Source organism: Artemia sp. Qi Xiang Cuo, unplaced genomic scaffold, assembly GCF_049724085.1.
Source record: "Artemia sp. Qi Xiang Cuo unplaced genomic scaffold, ASM4972408v1 HiC_scaffold_22, whole genome shotgun sequence".
NCBI lineage: Eukaryota > Metazoa > Arthropoda > Branchiopoda > Anostraca > Artemiidae > Artemia > Artemia sp. Qi Xiang Cuo.
Genome location: NW_028297431.1, coordinates 4,512,203 through 4,531,686, shown reverse-complemented (window position 1 = coordinate 4,531,686; position 19,484 = coordinate 4,512,203). Strand labels below are relative to the sequence as shown.

Sequence of the window (19,484 nt, the reverse complement as noted above, 5' to 3'; positions counted from 1 at the left end):
CACGTATAGCCATTATTCACTGCCTGCCATTTGGATTCTAAAAGCAACAGCTTCTCAGCAGATTTGGGTATAATATTGTAGGTAAATGGGTTATTTCCTCATGGACTATATGCCCCCCTCCCTCCTTCTCTGTGCACACGTGCCAAAGCCGGTAAAATAAATTTTTAATCGTAATTTGAATTGTGAATGAAAACCGGTGTAAAAAACTGCTGGCTTGCATTCACATTGAACGATTGGTGTGCTACGCCACGAAAATTACTACCCCCTGAGGATATTTCCTCCCACAATTGATCATGATCCCTAACTGTCCCCTTCTCTCCCCCTTAGTCTTTTTCCTCTAGTCCCTTTCCTATTAGTCCCCTCTTCAAATTCCCCCTTACATACCCAACGTATTTTCTTATTTTTATTGGCCAGGCGATACTCTGCTGATATAGACATTGGATTTTGTGTATTTCTCAAACGGGAGATAGCCCCATCTGCAGTGACAATTAATTTAGTCAATGCTTTGATCAGGAAATCATTCTTGTCCAACGTCTCAACTATTTCTAAGAATCGTATAGTGTTAGTGTTGTCTCTCTGTGCATGGGCATAGGAAACTGCAATAGCTTGATGTTCTTTGATACGATTTGGAAATTGTGGGTCATTCACATCCATAAGATTAGATTCACAGTCTAAACCTACTTTATCACTTTGCATAAGTGTATTCTGAATATTTCTAAATCGTAAAATTGCCAGGTCACCTCCAACTGTCTCAACCGATTGACAGCCATGTCTTTTGCGGTGTTTCATGTGATTTTGTAGATTTAATTCGGTCCAAAATCTAGACAAACACATTGGGCAGTAGTAACATACCCCTTTCTTCTTACCCCCTCCCAGAACTCTACTAATATACGTACTGGGATTGAAATGACCAATTGAATTAGGTTCACTAGGCGGTGTGTACAACAACATAACCCAGTGTTTCACAGATTCAATTGATGGGCCCCTTACTGGGAATATTACACCCTTTGTATGAGAACGCACACCCCCTTCAAATTCTGTTTCATATTGCAGCACTGTAACACCAATAATTTAAATGCGCGTTGGCCCGTTCAACAATATCTTTCCCTCTTAATGCGACAGGAAATTTTTCTGTTAAACAAGAGAAATCTACTGGGGGGAAATCAGACCCTTCTTTTCTTGCACGGCCCGGTGGTCCAAATTTTTCTTTGTAGCTTCACATGCTAGAAGTTGGAAAGCCGATATGAGAAATGCGTACAGAAAACATTTTTGGCCTGTTTCGAAACAGATTCATTGAACACCCTTGCATCCTTCTAAATAAGGATTGTGTTTTAAAAACATAGACCCTGGCCCTGCCCCTCCTGCCCCTTCTCTAAATTTTCAACAAATAAAACCACCGAACCACTACCATTCTCATTATAAATGTCGAGATGCGTGACCACAGTGCTGACCCAATCCATAAAAATATTCTCATGATTTTCCAAATGAGGATACACCACCAACATTTTGGTCTGTACATAGTTATCATAGACCTCACCATGCCTTTCATTTAAATAAAATATTTTTAAAACAATTGAGGCTTTGATACTGTCCCGTCTCCCCATAGTTGAATTTGGTTTTCTAGAAGTGCACGAATTTTCTCTGCATATTCATGAATATTATCTATGGGGTCTGTTATAAAATTCCCCGCTATCAGTGTATTAAAGGGATTGCCAAGTTTTGCTTTGAAAACGTCTATTGTATTCAGAATTGAATTTGTTTGCTGAAATTCTGGTAGCGATGAGAATTTTGTGTCATTACCAAAACCCCATCCCCCACTTTGTTTGACAATTGGGCTGGATTATGCAGTAGAATCTCCCAGTTCGCTTAACATAGCCTCTAGTGCGTTAGGCTATGCAAATCCATCCAATCGAATTCATTTTCTTGTTCAATTAAATTTGATTGAACCGGGACTATATTCATTAAATCCGAGGGGGAAGGATTCTCATTTAACTCACGAATAACATTGTCTAAGATTTGTATGGTGTTCGGGCTTAACCATGGTATATCACCCTCTAAGTGAATTATAGAATGCTACAATGGGGGGGGGGAGTATCCCCTCACGTAACCTTTTGCCACAGCTGTAATAGTCATACGCATATATACCTTTAAAAGTCAGTAAGTCATAGATTTCAATGTCTGGAAAGCACTGTTTGAGCAGAGGGTAACAATCGAAGAATCTGAAAAACAGATTTTATTCCAGCACGTATGGCCATTATCCACTGCCTGCCATTTGGATTCTAAAAGCAACAGCTTCTCAGCAGATTTGGGTATAATATTGTAGGCAAATGGGTTATTTCCTCATGGACTATATGCCCCCCTCCCTCCTTCTCTGTGCACACGTGCCAAAGCCGGTAAAATAAATTTTTAATCGTAATTTGAATTGTGAATGAAAACCAGTATAAAAAACTGCTGGCTTACATTCACATTGCACGATTGATGTGCTACGCCACGAAAATTACTACCCCCTGACGATATTTCCTCCCACAAGTGATCATGATCCCTAACTTTCCCCTTCCCACCCTCCCTTAGTCTTTTTCCCTAGTCCCATTCCTATTAGTCCCCACATCCAAATACCCCATACAAACCCAGCATATTTTCTTATTTTTAATTGCCAGGCGATCCTCTGCTGATAGTATCATTGGGTAGTGTGTGTGTCTCAAACGGGAAATAGCCCCATTCGCAAGTGACAATTAATTTAGTTAAAGATTTGATCATGAAATCATTCTCGTCCAATGTGTCAACTATTTCTAACAATCGCATTGTGTTAGTGTTGTCTCTCTGTGCATGGGCATAGGAAACCGCAATAGCTTGATGTTCTTTGATACGATTTGGAAATTGTGGGTCATTCACATCCATAAGATTAGATTCACAGTCTAAACCTACTTTATCACTTTGCATAAATGTATTCTGAATATTTCTAAATCGTAAAATTGCCAGGTCACCTCCAACTGTCTCAACCGATTGACAGCCATGTCTTTTGCGGTGTTTCATGTGATTTTGTAGATTTAATTCGGTCCAAAATCTAGACAAACATATTGGGCAGTAGTAACATACCCCTTTCTTCTTACCCCCTCCCAGAACTCTACTAATATACGTACTGGGATTGAAATGGCCAATTGAATTAGGTTCACTAGGCGGTGTGTACAACAACATAACCCAGGGTTTAACAGATTCAATAGATGGGCCCCTTACTGGGAATATTACACCCTTTGTATGAGAACGCACACCCCCTTCAAATTCTGTTTCATATTGCAGCACTGTAACACCAATATTTAAATGCGCGTTGGCCCGTTCAACAATATCTATCGCCTTGAGTGCGACAGGAAATTTTTCTGTTAAACAAGAGAAATCTACTGGGGGAAAATCAGACCCTTCTTTTCTTGCACGGCCCGGTGGTCCAAATTTTTCTTTGTAGCTTCACATGCTAGAAGTTGGAAAGCCGATATGAGAAATGCGTACAGAAAACATTTTTGGCCTGTTTCGAAACAGATTCATTGAACACCCTTGCATCCTTCTAAATCAGGATTGTGTTTTAAAAACATAGACCCTGGCCCTGCCCCTCCTGCCCCTTCTCTAAATTTTCAACAAATAAAACCACCGAACCACTACCATTCTCATTATAAATGTCGAGATGCGTGACCACAGTGCTGACCCAATCCATAAAAATATTCTCATGATTTTCCAAATGAGGATACACCACCAACATTTTGGTCTGTACATAGTTATCATAGACCTCACCATGCCTTTCATTTAAATAAAATATTTTTAAAACAATTGAGGCTTTGATACTGTCCCGTCTCCCCATAGTTGAATTTGGTTTTCTAGAAGTGCACGAATTTTCTCTGCATATTCATGAATATTATCTATGGGGTCTGTTATAAAATTCCCCGCTATCAGTGTATTAAAGGGATTGCCAAGTTTTGCTGTGAAAACGTCTATTGTATTCAGAATTGAATTTGTTTGCTGAAATTCTGGTAGCGATGAGAATTTTGTGTCATTACCAAAACCCCATCCCCCACTTTGTTTGACAATTGGGCTGGATTATGCAGTAGAATCTCCCAGTTCGCTTAACATAGCCTCTAGTGCGTTAGGCTATGCAAATCCATCCAATCGAATTCATTTTCTTGTTCAATTAAATTTGATTGAACCGGGACTATATTCATTAAATCCGAGGGGGAAGGATTCTCATTTAACTCACGAATAACATTGTCTAAGATTTGTATGGTGTTTGGGCTTAACCATGGTATATCACCCTCTGAACTAACTGCATTGTCATGTAGAACTCTATTATTGTCTACATCTAAAGAATTACTATCACCAATGAAAAGTTGTCCCAAATAATTATCTGTCCATTCCATGTTGGTGATAATGTTATCGGGTGTACCATTTGAATAATCATTACCATCATAACACCCCTCTAAAAATTCACCATATCCTTCACCATTATGTGAGGGTGTTTCAGCAATGTCACAAAATTGCCCAGGTGCATCAATATGAATCATTTCATCAATGGGATCATATGATACTTGACTTGTTTCTTCAGGTGTGGGTGGGAGTAGCGATGAAACAGTTCTAACCTATAAACAAAACAACCACTTAATTTCAACGTGTATAAAACACCCTATTTTTTTAAGAAGGTTGAAAATTGGATTAAAAGTAAAGTCAATAGTCCTTTGTTGAGACAATGACGGTTATGAGAGGTATTAAGGCCTTTCAATCACAGCTACTACTGTATTTGCAAAGCGATAGCTTAATCATCATGTATCGATTCCCCAATTTGTTTACTATTTCGAGGTTGAATGGCTGAATGAAAAGTGTAAAAGAGATATTTCAATTCTAGGCTATAAACAATGTCCCCTTCCCTCTCATCCCTCTATTGCCCTCCCCCAAACAAAATGCTTAATTGCAACCGTGATCTTTCCAACTATTGCAAAGGGGCGTCTTCCTATTTTCAATATAGTGATAAAATAAATTGTGTATATATCAAGGTTTCATGGAATACCCTATTTTTTAAGAAGGTCGAAAATTGGATTAAAAGTAAAGGAGTCAATAGTCCTTTGTTGAGACATTGACGGTTATGAGAGGTAACAAGGCCTTTCAATCACAGCTTCTACAGTATTTGCAAAGTGATAGCTTGATCATCATATATCGATTCTTTAATTTGTTTACTATCTCAAGGTTAAATTGCTGAATAAAAGTGTAAAAGAAACATTTCAATTCAAGGCTATAAACAATGTCCCTCACTCCCCATCATCCCCCTAATGCCCCCCCCCCCAAACAAAAAATGCTTAAATTGCGCCCATGTTCTTTCCAGCTATTGCAAAGGGGGCGTCTTCCAATTTTCATTATAGCGATAAAATAAAGTGTGTAAATATCAAGGTTTCATGGAATAACAATCATTGAATATAAATACTTGAAAAGTACCTTTTTTGCATCAGAACGGAAACAGTTTTCTAAGAAACTAATTACCTGAACGACCAAAAAATTAAAATAATTTGTAAGTCTCAAGCAAAATTGAACTACTGACTTTTTAACGTCGTTTTAAATTACATTTAGTTTTTCCCAGTGTCAATTAAATTAATGCTTCATATGTTTTCCTTTGAAACTATGGACTGTAAACTAGTCAGATTACACACATGTTTACAGTCAAGGATGAAGAAATCAGACCATGGCAGATCTGAGATAATATACAGCCTGTTTCATTATCATCTCTCATCTTATTATCATAATATTACATTCTCCGATTTAAATGGTCATAAGACTTTACCTCAAACAGGATATTAGAATAGTGCACTGTGTTGTTCCTTTTGGAAGAAAAAATCTTAAGTGAAAATGTTGATAAAGTTTTAAACTTACATTTGCTTTTTGCAACATCGTCACGCCCGTAGCCATTTCGTCTTCTTGCATAAGGGCGCTTGCGTTCTCTCCTTGCGCATATGCGCTCACAGGTCCAATGTAGTTAATCACAGAGGGATGTAAGGGATTTTTATCTTCAATCAGAACCTTTTTTCTCGGGGGGTAGGGACGCATTCTTCAAAATTATCCTTAAAAAGAAATTAGATTATAGTTTCCTTAAAAAAAAACATTTTTACAACTCTTGGCTGAATTTTATCTTTGAAACTAGCCAATTCTTATACCCTCCCCCCCTCATTATAGATAGAGGCAATGGAAACATCGAATGCAATGGATTTAGAATTTTTTGCTATGCAAATTTATAACGTGAGTTCTGTTTATAAATCATTAATTGAGATATTTACTTTATAATTTTTTTACCAAAACATATTATTGACTAATGTGGATACAGCACACGATAAATTTTTTCAGGGTATATATTTACAAATTAGATAGGGGTGGGGTTGCATAAAGTCTATGTTAAGTATAAAACCGGTTAGCATTTTTTTATCTGATCGCATATATTTTCTACTAGGCTAGCTTTTGAAACTGTCTTTTGGTATGAATTTTAGGTCTAGATGATGTGTGTATGTTAACGATCTTTTTCTATTTAAATTTGAGCCTATATACTCGAACTGGGTTATCATGCCTTTATTTCTAGAGCTTATCACATTTCGATGGTTTTATAATGAGGAGGAGGGTATAAGAATGGCTCGTTTCAAAGATAAAATTCCGCCAAAAGTTGTAAAAATGATTCTTTTTAAGGAAACTGTAATATAATTTCTTTTGAAGAATAATTTTCATGTTACTGTCGTTTGTTTTATATTTTGTCTTATATACTGTCTTAACGAGATTTTTCTGTCCCATTATAGTGGGAATGTACTTTCACGCATATATTTATTAAAGTTTCGAGGGTTTTATAATGAGAAGGAGGGTATAAATGATAAAATTCACATAAAGAAAGAAAAACGAGCAAAAATGGGGTTTTTATAGGCCAAATGAAGATACTGAAAAAACTGGCATTTGGACAGAAAAAACGCTCATCAAACTCATTTACCACTATGTCCAAAACCTCGTAGAACTCTTCGCATTTTTCTCTTCTGTTCTTGTGCTCTCAGTTTTAGTGCTGTGCTTTCCAAGTGTTGATAACGTCAAATAATCCCTGAGTTTTCCGGATTTCTTCTGAACTCGCTTTGATTTTGCTGGTATGGTTGAAGCAAGAGCGCTTGTTTCCGACAGATCAGCTCTGACATTAATAGCCATCTCTTTATACTTGCCGTATAGGACTCGAAAATGCTCGACATCATGCATTGTCTTCAGTCGGTTCTTTGTTGTGGCAATTAAAGTGCAGGCGTCTGAAATGATCAGATCTGGGGCCTACAGTTGTTCTGGAAAACGTTGATCACTGCAAAAACTTCGTGAATGACATGCTAACTGAATATGAAGGGAAAAGACTCTAGTTTATTCTCAAGACCTTTAGCTTCTGCCACCTCCTCCTGTCAGAATATTTTTGAACAACTGACAGAACTGCAAGTATGCAGTCATATCTTACCAGAATTTTAGCCACTGATCTATACCAGTAAGACCAATGTGTCACAACTGCCCTTTCATGCGTTAGCACGGGCACGTTGACAGTTTTCTGAGTCTCGACAAACAACTGATATCGAGTGTTACTGTTAGAGACAAAACTATAAACTGTTTGCAAAACTGAAAATACTGACGAAATTCTGTGTATGCTGTGCATACAATCGCCAATAACAAGCTTAAGTCTATGGGAATGACAGTGGGTGTACACCACTTGCAGTGCTTTTTCCCGGAGACAGGCTTGAGCTCTTGAAAAACGTTCGCTTATTACACGTGGCCCGTCATAGCACTGTCTGAAAAATTTTGACCAGTCCAGGCCGATACCCTTTATTTCATTGTGGATAAAGTTGGCCACCCTCTCAGCGTCAACCTTGCGCATGTGGTAGCAACCTATGGGTATTTCTTTGATTTTCATATCCTTAACATAGCGCATTAAGATCGCAAGTTGTTATTGTTTTTTTAGAGGTATTTTGTTCCGTCAGCAAGAACGGCTAAAAATTTTGCTTCTCTGGCTTCTTTCCGATAGAATTTTTAATTTTATTTCCTATGACCTCACTGTATTTGCTTTGGTACTCATATGACAAGTAATGGCCATAGGCCTTACGTAACTTTTCCATCAGCGAAATTCCCTCGATTGGAATTTCGATGTGAGATGCGAGACTGACTATCTCTTCCTTCGATTGGCACTGGACTCTCCTCATTATGGCCACGAAACGCAAGACCTTGCCATCCAAGTAAGGATGGCAATCCAAGGCCTATTTTTCTTAGCAGAGTCTTTAAATACCGTCTGTTCTCTTTTATTTCCTTTCCTTTTCCCGTTATTTGGAGAGGCAAGAGGCAACAGATTCGCCCGTCTCCGTCTCAATAGCTTTAAATTTGGTCCAGGAATTGGTTCATGCGTTATGCTGGTCACTGCTTTCGCGCTGCCTTACCAGCACTGAAATACCTTTCTACTTTTTCAATCCTACTTTTCGTAAAACACCTAATGTAATATATATATATATATATATATATATATATATATATATATATATATATATATATATATATATATATATATATATATATATATATATATATATATATATATATATATATATATATATATATATATATATATATATATATATATATATATATATATATATATATATATATATATATATATATATATATATATATATATATATATATATATATATATATATATATATATATATATATATATATATATATATATATATATATATATATATATATATATATATTTGGATAGATAGAGGCCTATGCCAGCTGTTCCTCTCTCTCATACTATCTATCTTGGCTTTTTTCTCCAATTAGCCATGATTTGATGAAAACTTGATATCATTTGTAGATCCTTTGCTTAAAGTAAAAAGTGCTAGTCATTACTGTGAATAGATATTTAAGATTTATGCTTTACGGATTGTTTACTGAAAATGGAAGGCACAAAAGGGAAAAGCGTATAACTTGTTGGACAAATGCTGCTTTACTATTTGACGTTTTATGGGCCCAGTGGAAATTTAATCATTCAATGTAAATACGCGAAAACTGTTTTTTTCCGAATAACAAAGGAAAACTGGACTTTCAACTGGTCAATTTAATCGAAATATTGTCCGTAAAACACCTAATGTAAACTCTGAATTAAGAGAAAATATGAAAAGTTTAAATAGAAAAAATAGTTTAGAATTAGAAAGAAGATACTCCTGGTTTAGAAACAAAAGATGAAAAACCTGGGTATTGACGTTTTCCCCTACCTATGGTAAACATGCAAAATGAATTTTGGAGTGAAATGGAGATAGCTTGTGAAGAGAGGCGTTTAAAAGGAACCTCATGAAAAACAATAACAACTAATGCTTTTCTAAAAAATGGATTTCCTAGGGATTTGATTATGTAGGATTGCGGCTCTCACAATCTATTGAGCTCAGAGCTGAGTGGTTCTTGACCACGCTCATGTGACTTTTTATCTAGTGATCATTTAACTGGATGCCCCAGGAAGCAATCTTATTTATATAGAGACATAAGGGGGTATCAACATCAATGTCTGGCAGGTTTAAAAAGCCAGGTTCTAATAGGTCATAAGAACATTGTGAGTTGGGCTAGATAATGAGTTATTGGATTTTGTCCCAACAGACCAATATAAAACAGTGGCACCATTTGTGTGTGTGTGTGTGTGTGTTGGGGGGCCATGCCCCCCACCAGATTTTTTGAGGGGCCAAATTTTCAACTTTGAAGCTTTTAGTTTATTCTTCCTTTTCTAAATTTTTTTGTTACTTTCGATTTATTCCTGAAAAACCGAAAACCAGGTCACCGGAAAACAGAAAATTGAAGACACTCAAAGATTTGCAACAAAGTCATCCATTTGAAAAATATCTCCTTTGGCATGTTTTTGTCGGACTCGGCCTGTAACATTATACTGTCTCCAATAATTTATTTTTCGCGGTCAGTCTGTAAAGTCATTTGCAACATCTGGGAAAAGGGGTATCCAGACAAAAGTCTTGGATTGTCGTTTCTCATTTTGTATTTAATGCACTGCATACTGTAGCGTCTTCTTTTTGAGAGACACAAGGGAGACATATTGTGCCAACCACAAACGGAGGGAACGGCTTCCAGCATAAGCAGCACAGATATATCCATAAACCTATATGATAAACCCTTTCAACCAGTTCTTACTGACTGTCCTGTCACTACCATCAGGAATCGCTCAAGAAAATTCAACAGCTTTTATTTCTTGGCATATCTATGGCTCAAATATTCAAAAGAACAGGACTCGGCATTCCGCTTCTGTCGCCGACACTTCATCGGATCATCGCTAAGATCAGGCGAAAGACATGGTGCAAAGAGCTTTCATCAACCTAGGATTGAAAAAGTAGAAAGGTATTTCAGTGCTGGTAAGGCAGCGCGAAAGCAGTGACCAGCATAACGCATGAACCAATTCCTGGACCAAATTTAAAGCTATTGAGACGGAGACGGGCGAATCTGTTGCCTCTTGCCTCTCCAAATAACGGGAAAAGGAAAGGAAATATTAGAGAACAGACGGTATTTAAAATGCCAGTACTAGAAGCCACACGATGCTTTAACCCCAAATCCGAAGACTTCATGAACACAGATTTATTTCTCGAGATCGACACAGAATTTGATAAGATTGTTATCGATGTTATAGAGCTGAAGAGTCAAGCTTTGATCGCTCGTGCATATGTGTTGCAGCTTGTACAGAAAATGGCGAACGCTTTAAATCTTTTCGAAAGCCTAGGAGGATTGAAAGAAGATTGTTCTGAGGTTCTTGAGGTCGTGAGGTAGTCCTCACCCTCCCGCTAACAACATATTCAAATGAACGATTTTTCTCTGTGTTGATATTTGTGAAGGATTATCTTCTAAAAACAATGGAAAACGAGCGACTTTCGTATTTGCTCCTTATGATCTCTGAAAAGACTGCAGTGAAGGAGCTTGATTTTATAAAGCTTGTGGACGACTTCGCAAAAATGAAGCTAAGGAGGAATCCATTGCTTTAGTAACTGCTCGTAACTTCCAGTTTTTAATTTGTGTGGTAAATATTCCATCTTCTGACAATTTTTTGGTGCCTTACCAGGTTGCAAAAGACAAAATCTAACTAAATTACTTTGCTTTAATGTGTATTCGAAGACTAACTTGAAGAGTAGTCTACCAAACAGAGTAATTACATTTTGAGTCTGGACGGGGACCCAAAATTGATCTTTGCCCCCCTGAAGTTTTATGAAATGGCGCCACTGATATAAAACCACTATATATAATTAAATAGCCTTTTAGCCACATGTATATTTCATGCGAAGAAGAAACAAAATAATTTCTAGAGCAAGGGCCTAAAACTTTTTGCCAGAGGGGCGCATTAACTTTCAAAAAGTAGTTTGAGGGCCAACTTCACGCCAAAGGTTTAAATAAGAAAAACATCAAAACATCAATTTTGTTTAATCATATATTTTATGTTATTATACTCATAAAATTAATATTATTTAACATTATAATTGAGATTATTTAATAATGCATCGATGCATTGCACATGATTACCTATATTAAGGGAATTGGTTAAACTACTTCCTGGATGCCAAAATAGTAGATTTTTCTGGTTCTGAACTTGATGTCCCTAACATTAAAAGTGACTTAGATATTCATCAGACGAGATTGTTCTCGAATTGTTTTTCTTGCATTTACCTTTAAAATGTCTGTTTGCACAAGCATGTTGTTCCAAAGATTGATAAGAACCGTGACGCAAAAGTTTTGACATTAGCAAAGTCTTCTTTGGGCAAAAACTAGTGAAAAATCAAAAGTCCTTCTTTGAACTTGTCCTTTAGGACGGTATTTGCTTGCAAGTCAATAACCACCACCTGCAGTTCATTTCAGCAACTGGCCACTGCTTCAAATGGTTTTGAAATAGCCTCACTTCTTTTGCCTTTGAATCCTAGTCAGAAAACTGCTCTTTAAACACTGTCTGGAGGTTTTTTGTGATATTGAGTGCGAATAGTGTGGGGAACTTATTTATTTGCGTTAGTCATGAAGACCTTGCACTGCTGAAAGTACGTCAAGTAGTTGGCCTGTATGTACTTGTTACAACAAAAAAAAAGGCAGGCTAAGATCTGAAAGCCTTTAGGTCTGTGTACAGATCAGAAACTAGAATTTTATTTCTTGTAGCTTAAGGTTCAGATCCATTTCAACTCTTAATCAGATGCTAACGTCCATGAGTTGTCTTTATTTTCTATAAAGTTATGTGTTTCTTCCTTAATTCATATTTTCTGCTTATAATTGTCTTACAACTTTCACATTTTATTGCTGTATATTATGGTAAATCTTACGGTTCTGTATTTGTGCCTTTCAACCTGTCTCTAAACTGATAATGGTTGAGCCTATGTGACCCTATTAAATTTACTATCTTCACCAGCGTATATATAACAAACAAAGCTTGCTGGTGATTAAAACTTTGGAGGAACATTGGAAAAACAAAACGAAAAGAAAAAATGATCAAAAATTATTTAAGGCCAACGAAAATACTGAAAAAAACAAAGCAAATTTTTGGGAAGACACCCGCCTTTATTCTTCAGCACGAGCCAATTTTTTTTTCAAGGAATATGCCAAAAAATGTAGAAAGACAAAAAAAATTGAAACAACGCGGAGTGTCAACTTGAAAAACAAACCAATAAGAGATCCAATAAAGCCGAAATTAGCGTAAGATCCAAAAATTCTGACTGCTCCCGTTGGATATTAGTGAGTATTTTGTTTTACTTTATTTTTATTATGGCTGACCGTTGTGGTTTTAGAAATAACCTTAGAAACATTGCTTGCATAATGTGTTTCTAACACACATTTGCTTCACTTGTCCAACCTTTTTATATGTCACTCATACTCTTTCTTCGATCAATAGTCAATTAACTGAAGTTAGTCCAGTCCAAGTTATAATCAGAAAATGTTTTTTTCCAGTCTATTGGATTTATCCTCTCCAGTAGCTGTGGCATTCATGCTGTACGGGGAAGCCAACTCTTCCACTAGATAACACTATATCAAAACATTGATTTTAATTAGTCTAGGAAATCAAATAATGCAGTCTTTTTCTGGTGATTAAAAGGTCTACAGGGGCAGAATGAGACAGCCCCGTGGGCCTTTGGAGACCTCTTTTCTAGAGAACTGAAAGTGGATCGGGCGATCCTTTGATTTTCGCCTAGTTGCTTTTATTCTTTTTCGGAATTTTGACGCTACACTAAGTTCAAATTCAAAACATAAAAACGTGTTACCGTTGAATTTGCAATAAACTACCTCAATGTAAAATGCCGTCAGAAAATTCTGAAATATCATTCAGTCTTGCAGTGGCTTCTAGAAGTAGTTTGGGAGGAGATACATATATCACTGAAAGGCTTGATCTCTTACGAGAAATAATAATGTTGGTATTGCCTGTTATAACTGGTCTAACCTAATTTCATAACTTAGCTCAGCCTACGTTATATTTTTACCATTTAACTGTTTGGGAAAGGTGGATCTAAGAGTAAGAGGGGGTAAAATTCTACTTTAGCTACTTTTGGCTATCTTTTAATGGGGTTAGGTTAGGAAAATGAAACTTTCTGGGATAGGTCTCTAGGCTAAATTATGTCCCAGGAAGGTATTTTGAAGTACCTACCTTGGTAAAATTCTACTTTAGCTACTTTTGGCTATTTTGGAAAGGGGTTAGGTTAGGAAAATGAAACTTGCAGGGATGGGTCTACAGGCTAAAGTATGGGTAAATTTGCAGGTGGCACAATAATTTAGCTACGATGAAAGTGAAAACTTCATTTCATCCCTTTTTTATGCTCTTTCATAATACAGCAATTGGTTCTGTTGAAAATTGCATCTTGAGCCCTTAAAGGGGCTCCAAAGGCATTTTATATGAATTATGAAAGAGCATAAAAAAGCATCAAATGATGTTTTCACTTTCATCCTAACTAAATTATATGGCCCACTGCAAATTTACCTTTAACTTTATACCCCCGCCCCCCTAATGTGCAAATATATACCCTGAACTGTCACAACAAAGTTTAAAGTAACAAAATTCAGCTCTATTTTTGTTGATAACATATGAAAAACTTGAAACAGTAGGAAAATGGTTTGAACTGAATTACCTAATAAATGAGGTTTGAATTGTTATAAATAAGTATTTTTGGAATATATTACTCTTGAAAAAACTTATTTATAAACTAATGATATGTTTTTAACCACTTTTCAATGACTTACCTAGTGTTGATAACTTCTTTGTGTGGTTACAAAATGAAATGCCTTTGGGGCCCCTTTAGGGGCTCAAAATGCAATTTGTAACATAAGCAACTATTGTATTATGAAACAGCATAAAAAAAGACATCAAATGACATTTCCACTTTCATCCCAGCTAAATTATTGTGCCACCTGCAAATTTACCTGTACTTTAGCCTGTAGACCCATCCCTGAAAGTTTCATTTTCCTAACCTAACCTTTTTCCAAGATAGTCAAAAGTAGCTAAAGTAGAATTTTACTGTAAGTGTTGTGCCTGTCCTCTTTTCAACTGAACAATATATTTACTAATTAATAGGCTAGTAGGTTTACTATTCAATTTCTCACTCAGAACTGTTTCCAGTAAGTTTGCACTTTACAGCAACATAATTTGGCAGTAAATTTTTGGCAGTTCATATTACTGACTTATGAATAAAGTAAACATTCTGCTTAATGCCTTTTTTTATGCTCTTTCCAAATATAATAATCATTTTTGTTGCAAATGTATTTCACCCCACCTCTTTATATATATCAATTCAGGGTATATATTTGCACATTAGGGCAGGGTGGGAGTATAGTTTATTTCTGATGCAAATCAGAGGTAAGCTTAAACTTTACCCCCCACCTATAATGTGCAAATATATACCCTGAATTGGTATATAATGGAGTGGGGGTAAAATTCATTTGCAACAAAAATGATTATTATATTTGTAAAGAGGATAAAAAATGGCATCAAGTGGTATATTCACTTTATTTTTAAGTCAATAATATGAACTGCAAAATTTGTCTATTTAGCTAGGATGAAAGTGATTTGGCAGAATTCTTGTTTAGCTTCTTCTTGCTTTTTTGGAAATGGGCTAGCTTAGGAAAATGAAACTTTCAGTAATGGATCCAAAGCCAAAAACATAGGCTACTCTAGGAAGGTATTGCCAATCTACTTTCTTAACCTTCTTCTGATCTCTAAGTTTTAGAAATTTGCCTAAATGACAGGTTTTCACTAAACAACATTATACCTTAATTTTCAATTTCTTTTCTCTGGTTTTAGCTTTGAAAATACAATTCCTGTTACTTGAGTGGAGTTTTAAGCCACATTAATGGGTTTTTCTAAACTTAGTAAATATATTTGTAGATCTTTAAAAGCTTGTAACTGAGATTGAGCAATGTTGTGAAGCTGAAAATATTTTTCTTATGCTTCATTTAAGCAGAAGATCTATTTTGCAAGATTTCACTTCTATAACACAAAGATTTTCATCATTGATGACAAAGGTCAGTTCCTCTTGCAGGAGGAGGAGTGGATGTATTTACTTTAAAATTCCTTCCCAGTATATACTTTAGTCAATAAATTAATTCCTGAAAATTTCATTTTCCTAACCCCTTACCAAGATAGCAAAGATGCTATCTTGGCAACCCCTTACCAAGATAGCAAGAAGTAGCTAAACAAGAATATTACCTGTGAATTTATCACTTAATCCATTTTGTATGCTTTTTCATAATTGAATTATTGTTTCTGAAAAAAAAAACATTTTGAGCCCTTAAAGAGCTTAAAAGGCTCAAAACAGCCCATAGTACCCAAAAGTTTAAAAGTATGTTTTCAAAAAACTTGGTTAGTGAGAAAAAATTGCCATTTGTAGCTGATTCAGGAATAGTAATTATTATTTTCCTTAGTCCTAATCAGGGGTGTTTTTTGGGGGAAGCAAGTGGGGCAGTTGTCTCCTGAATAATGTTGAGAAAAAAATTATTATATATCCCATGCCTCTTGACTATCTAGATATGGATTCCTCTTGCCCCCCCCCCTCCCCCTATAAAATGCTGGAGATTTGTCCCTGGTCCTAATAGAAAAATGGTTATTTGGAAACTGTTTTTCAGAAATTTATAAAAGAAAGGAGCAAAAAGCCCCTCAAAAACAATGTCAGTTTTTCTGTGAATGTCATTTTAGAGGATTTTGGGCTCTTTTCAAAAAATCCTGTAAATTTGTTTTCCAAATAACATTTTACTAGTGAGACAAAGTAAAATATTAATTACCATTCCTGAATCAGCTGCAAATGACATTTTTTTCTCACAAGACAGTTTTATTAAACATGTTTTACCTTTCAGTTTCCCATTAAGGATTTAAAATGAAATTTGCCCCAGAAACAGTTATTGAACCATGAAATAGCATAAGAAAAGACATCAAATGATGTATCAATTCTCATTCTAGCTAAATTGTGTTGTTGGCCTAAACTGTAAATCTACCTTGTTTCCAAATATAAACCTAGGCCTATCATACTGACTGCCACCATAATAGTTGTAACCCCCAAGAGCAGGAGCACAGCTAAGAGGAGGTAAGTTCAAAAGTTCCATGCCTTGGAACTTTGTGGTGTCTTTGGTGTTTTAATTTGTTGGCACACTACACAATTTCTTTGTCACCTTCTTTATATCCCCCCTCTAAACTCAAAACCCTAGCTTTTCCCTTGCCTAACTGTGCCAGATATGGTCCTAGGCTATAGGCTAAAGTTTGTTGATTTTTTTGAGTTAGTGCTATTTTGCCATATGCATCAACTATTAATAAGAAATAGCTTCATAAAATAATGCAAGTAGCAGAATAAGTAAAGTATTGCATATAGCCTAGGGCTAGATCTGGCTTCATTAGGCAGGAGAAGCCTGGGACAACATTGCCATGGCAGCAGCACCTGTAACTTAGGGTAATATACTCAGTAATTAGAATACCTAGTCACCACCCCAACATTTAAATCACTTTAAATTCTATTAAAGTACCTAGCAAGGGGATTGTTTCATTATTGGATTTGTCTGAATTCAGAGGCGTCGTTTGGGGGTGGCAAGGGGGGCAATTTCCCCCCAATAATGTGTTGAAAAATATTATGCATCCCATTCCCTTTGACGATCCAGATATGGACCCTTCTGGGCCCCCCCAATAAAAATGCTGGAGAATTGCTCCTGTCTGAATTTGTCTAAGGTGCTGCTTTAGTGGTCAACCTCTTCTAAAGAAAGCATACTAATAAAGTAGAACTGCTAGCCCTTCTATAAAGTTAGAACAAAGTGTCTAAATCATAGACAGACTCTATCATGAATACATTCAACCCAAAGGAACTACTGTAAAGCAAAATAACTATGTCTAAAACGGCTATTATGCAAGAATAGCTTTTGTCAAATTTTAAATATTAAAAAAGGAAAACATTCTCCCAAGATTGTAGTCAGCCAATCCTAACTAGCACAGTCCCAAGCATCAGTCAACCCCAACTATCTGCATCACATCCAAAGTTAGGAACCTACTATCTGTGTTAGTAAAAAATGCATTTTAGTCAAAATATTTTTCCAAGATTAGGCATTTCTGAGTACTGGGAGTATTATCCTAGGCTATTCAGAAACAGTTTTAAACTGAGAGTTGAGTGAATACTAGCCAAATCTTTTGTTATTATAGTTTTTAGTTCAGAAGAGACAATATACAAGACTGTTACCAGTTTAAGTTTACACCCCCTTATTTTTTTCAAAAATAGACTAATATTAAAAATACACAAAATTCTTTTCTAATACATATTTTGAAATCTTTTTCTTTTCTTTCTTTTATCCAGCGTTATTTGGTTTATACTGAAATATGCTGGATGTAACCCCTTTCCTCGTTTCCTCCTCCTTTTTGCTTTCTTGATGATGGGTTGGTGATACTTCATGTAATGGATAGGATCAAACCGAGTGCTGTTTTTTTGTTGTTTTACTCCTGAAAATAAAAAAATCAATTACATTTCTTTCTTCTTTTTTACCTTAAGACTCCCTGCTTATTTCTAACCTAATTCATCACTATTTCAATATCATTTCCTTTACATTACCAATTATCTGTCTTACCTCTCACTCAGCATTCCATAGCTTTCTATCTTTCTAATTCCTCACCTACCTAATTTTTTCTCTCCTAATACATTTTATTTACTTTATTCATAAAAACAATGTTTTTTTTATATAACAATTTCCCCATTCATACAGCTTTCCATCCATTGATTTACAATACAGCAATTTCAAAATTCATATTCTAGCTACACCCCCTTATAGTACTTTAATCTGAAGTTTAGTAACATTATGCCAACCCTTGAGCTGGGTGAATAGAACAGTTAACCTTAAGAACAGTGAAACATTTGAAGGAAACACTCTAAAAATACTTTAAAAGAATTATAAATACTTGTCTCATTCCTAAAGGTACACTGCTTCACTTTGCCTCCATGCTTCACATCACAAACGGTAACATCTTATAATTGGGAGGCTACTCAAGCAGCAAAGGAAATAGTAGTAAAATGTAATGTGAATGTTTAAAATAGGCTTTGAAGAAGTGTGCCCTCAAGAATGAGATAAGTAAATATTTATGATTTTGTTTTTCGAAATTCATGGTGCCATGTAAAATTAAGCATTTGTTGCTAATAGTTTTTTTTATTGAGGTTTCAGATGACTGTTTAGCCTTCTTTTGAAAGAATTAACAGAGAAGTTTGAACTATTATGAACAAATGGCTATCTCAAAATGTTGATTGGATAACTTTGGGGGAAGGGGGCCTTTAGGGAGGGGAAGGGCTAGTTGCCCTCCAGTCTGTTTGGTCAGTTAAAAAGGGCACTAACAAATTTATTTCCCTTTCGAATGAGCTATTACACATCTCTCTATGATAGTCTGGCCACCCCCTAGCCCTGCTAGAAAAAAAGAAGAAAAAAAAATAGGAGACATATCAGTGCTGCCAATGCAAAAAAGCGATTTTCTTTGTTTTTCAAGGAGGGGGTCTGTTATTTCCCTTTAAACGGTTTTTGACCATTCTGATTCCAATGTTACCTTTTTCATTTTAATCTGACGCCATTTTGGAGGGATTTCAGGCTTTTTTTTGGAATCACCATAAATTTCTTTTTGCAATAATCTTTTACTTTTAAGACTAACTGAAATAATAGTCACCGTTCCTGAATCAGTGTCAGATGGCAATTTTTTTTCACTAAGTAGCTTTTTCTAAAAAGGTTTTTAACTTTTGGTTGCTATGGTCTGTGGTTTGCTCTTTACTAGGGTGCAGCTACCTCTCTAACCATGATTTGGAACTGGCTGATTGTGGAATTTATTGGAAAGAACAACGTACATGATGAACAGATGAACAATATCTTTTATATGAGCTACTAAAAATGAGGATACCAAAACACCCAATAACTTTATACCCATGCTGATACGCGAGATATCGATACGTCAGATACCAATA

General features: G+C 35.8%; 1 protein-coding gene across 5 annotated transcripts in view; it reads left to right on the top strand.

Moving 5' to 3' along the window:
* The first annotated feature begins 5,910 nt into the window (after positions 1-5,910).
* LOC148939079 (Fanconi anemia group A protein homolog) overlaps positions 5,911-19,484 on the top strand; it is a 79,118-nt gene continuing 65,544 nt past the window's right edge. For 2 of the 5 annotated variants that reach the window (XM_089107291.1, XM_089107290.1), the window contains exon 1: positions 13,313-13,441. In XM_089107291.1, the coding sequence (XP_088963417.1) occupies positions 13,329-13,441 (113 nt within the window). In that variant the 5' untranslated portion in view covers positions 13,313-13,328. Of the gene's footprint in view, positions 5,991-13,306; positions 13,446-19,484 lie in introns of those variants that run through there. The other 3 variants (XM_089107294.1, XM_089107295.1, XM_089107292.1) reach the window with 3 other exon arrangements.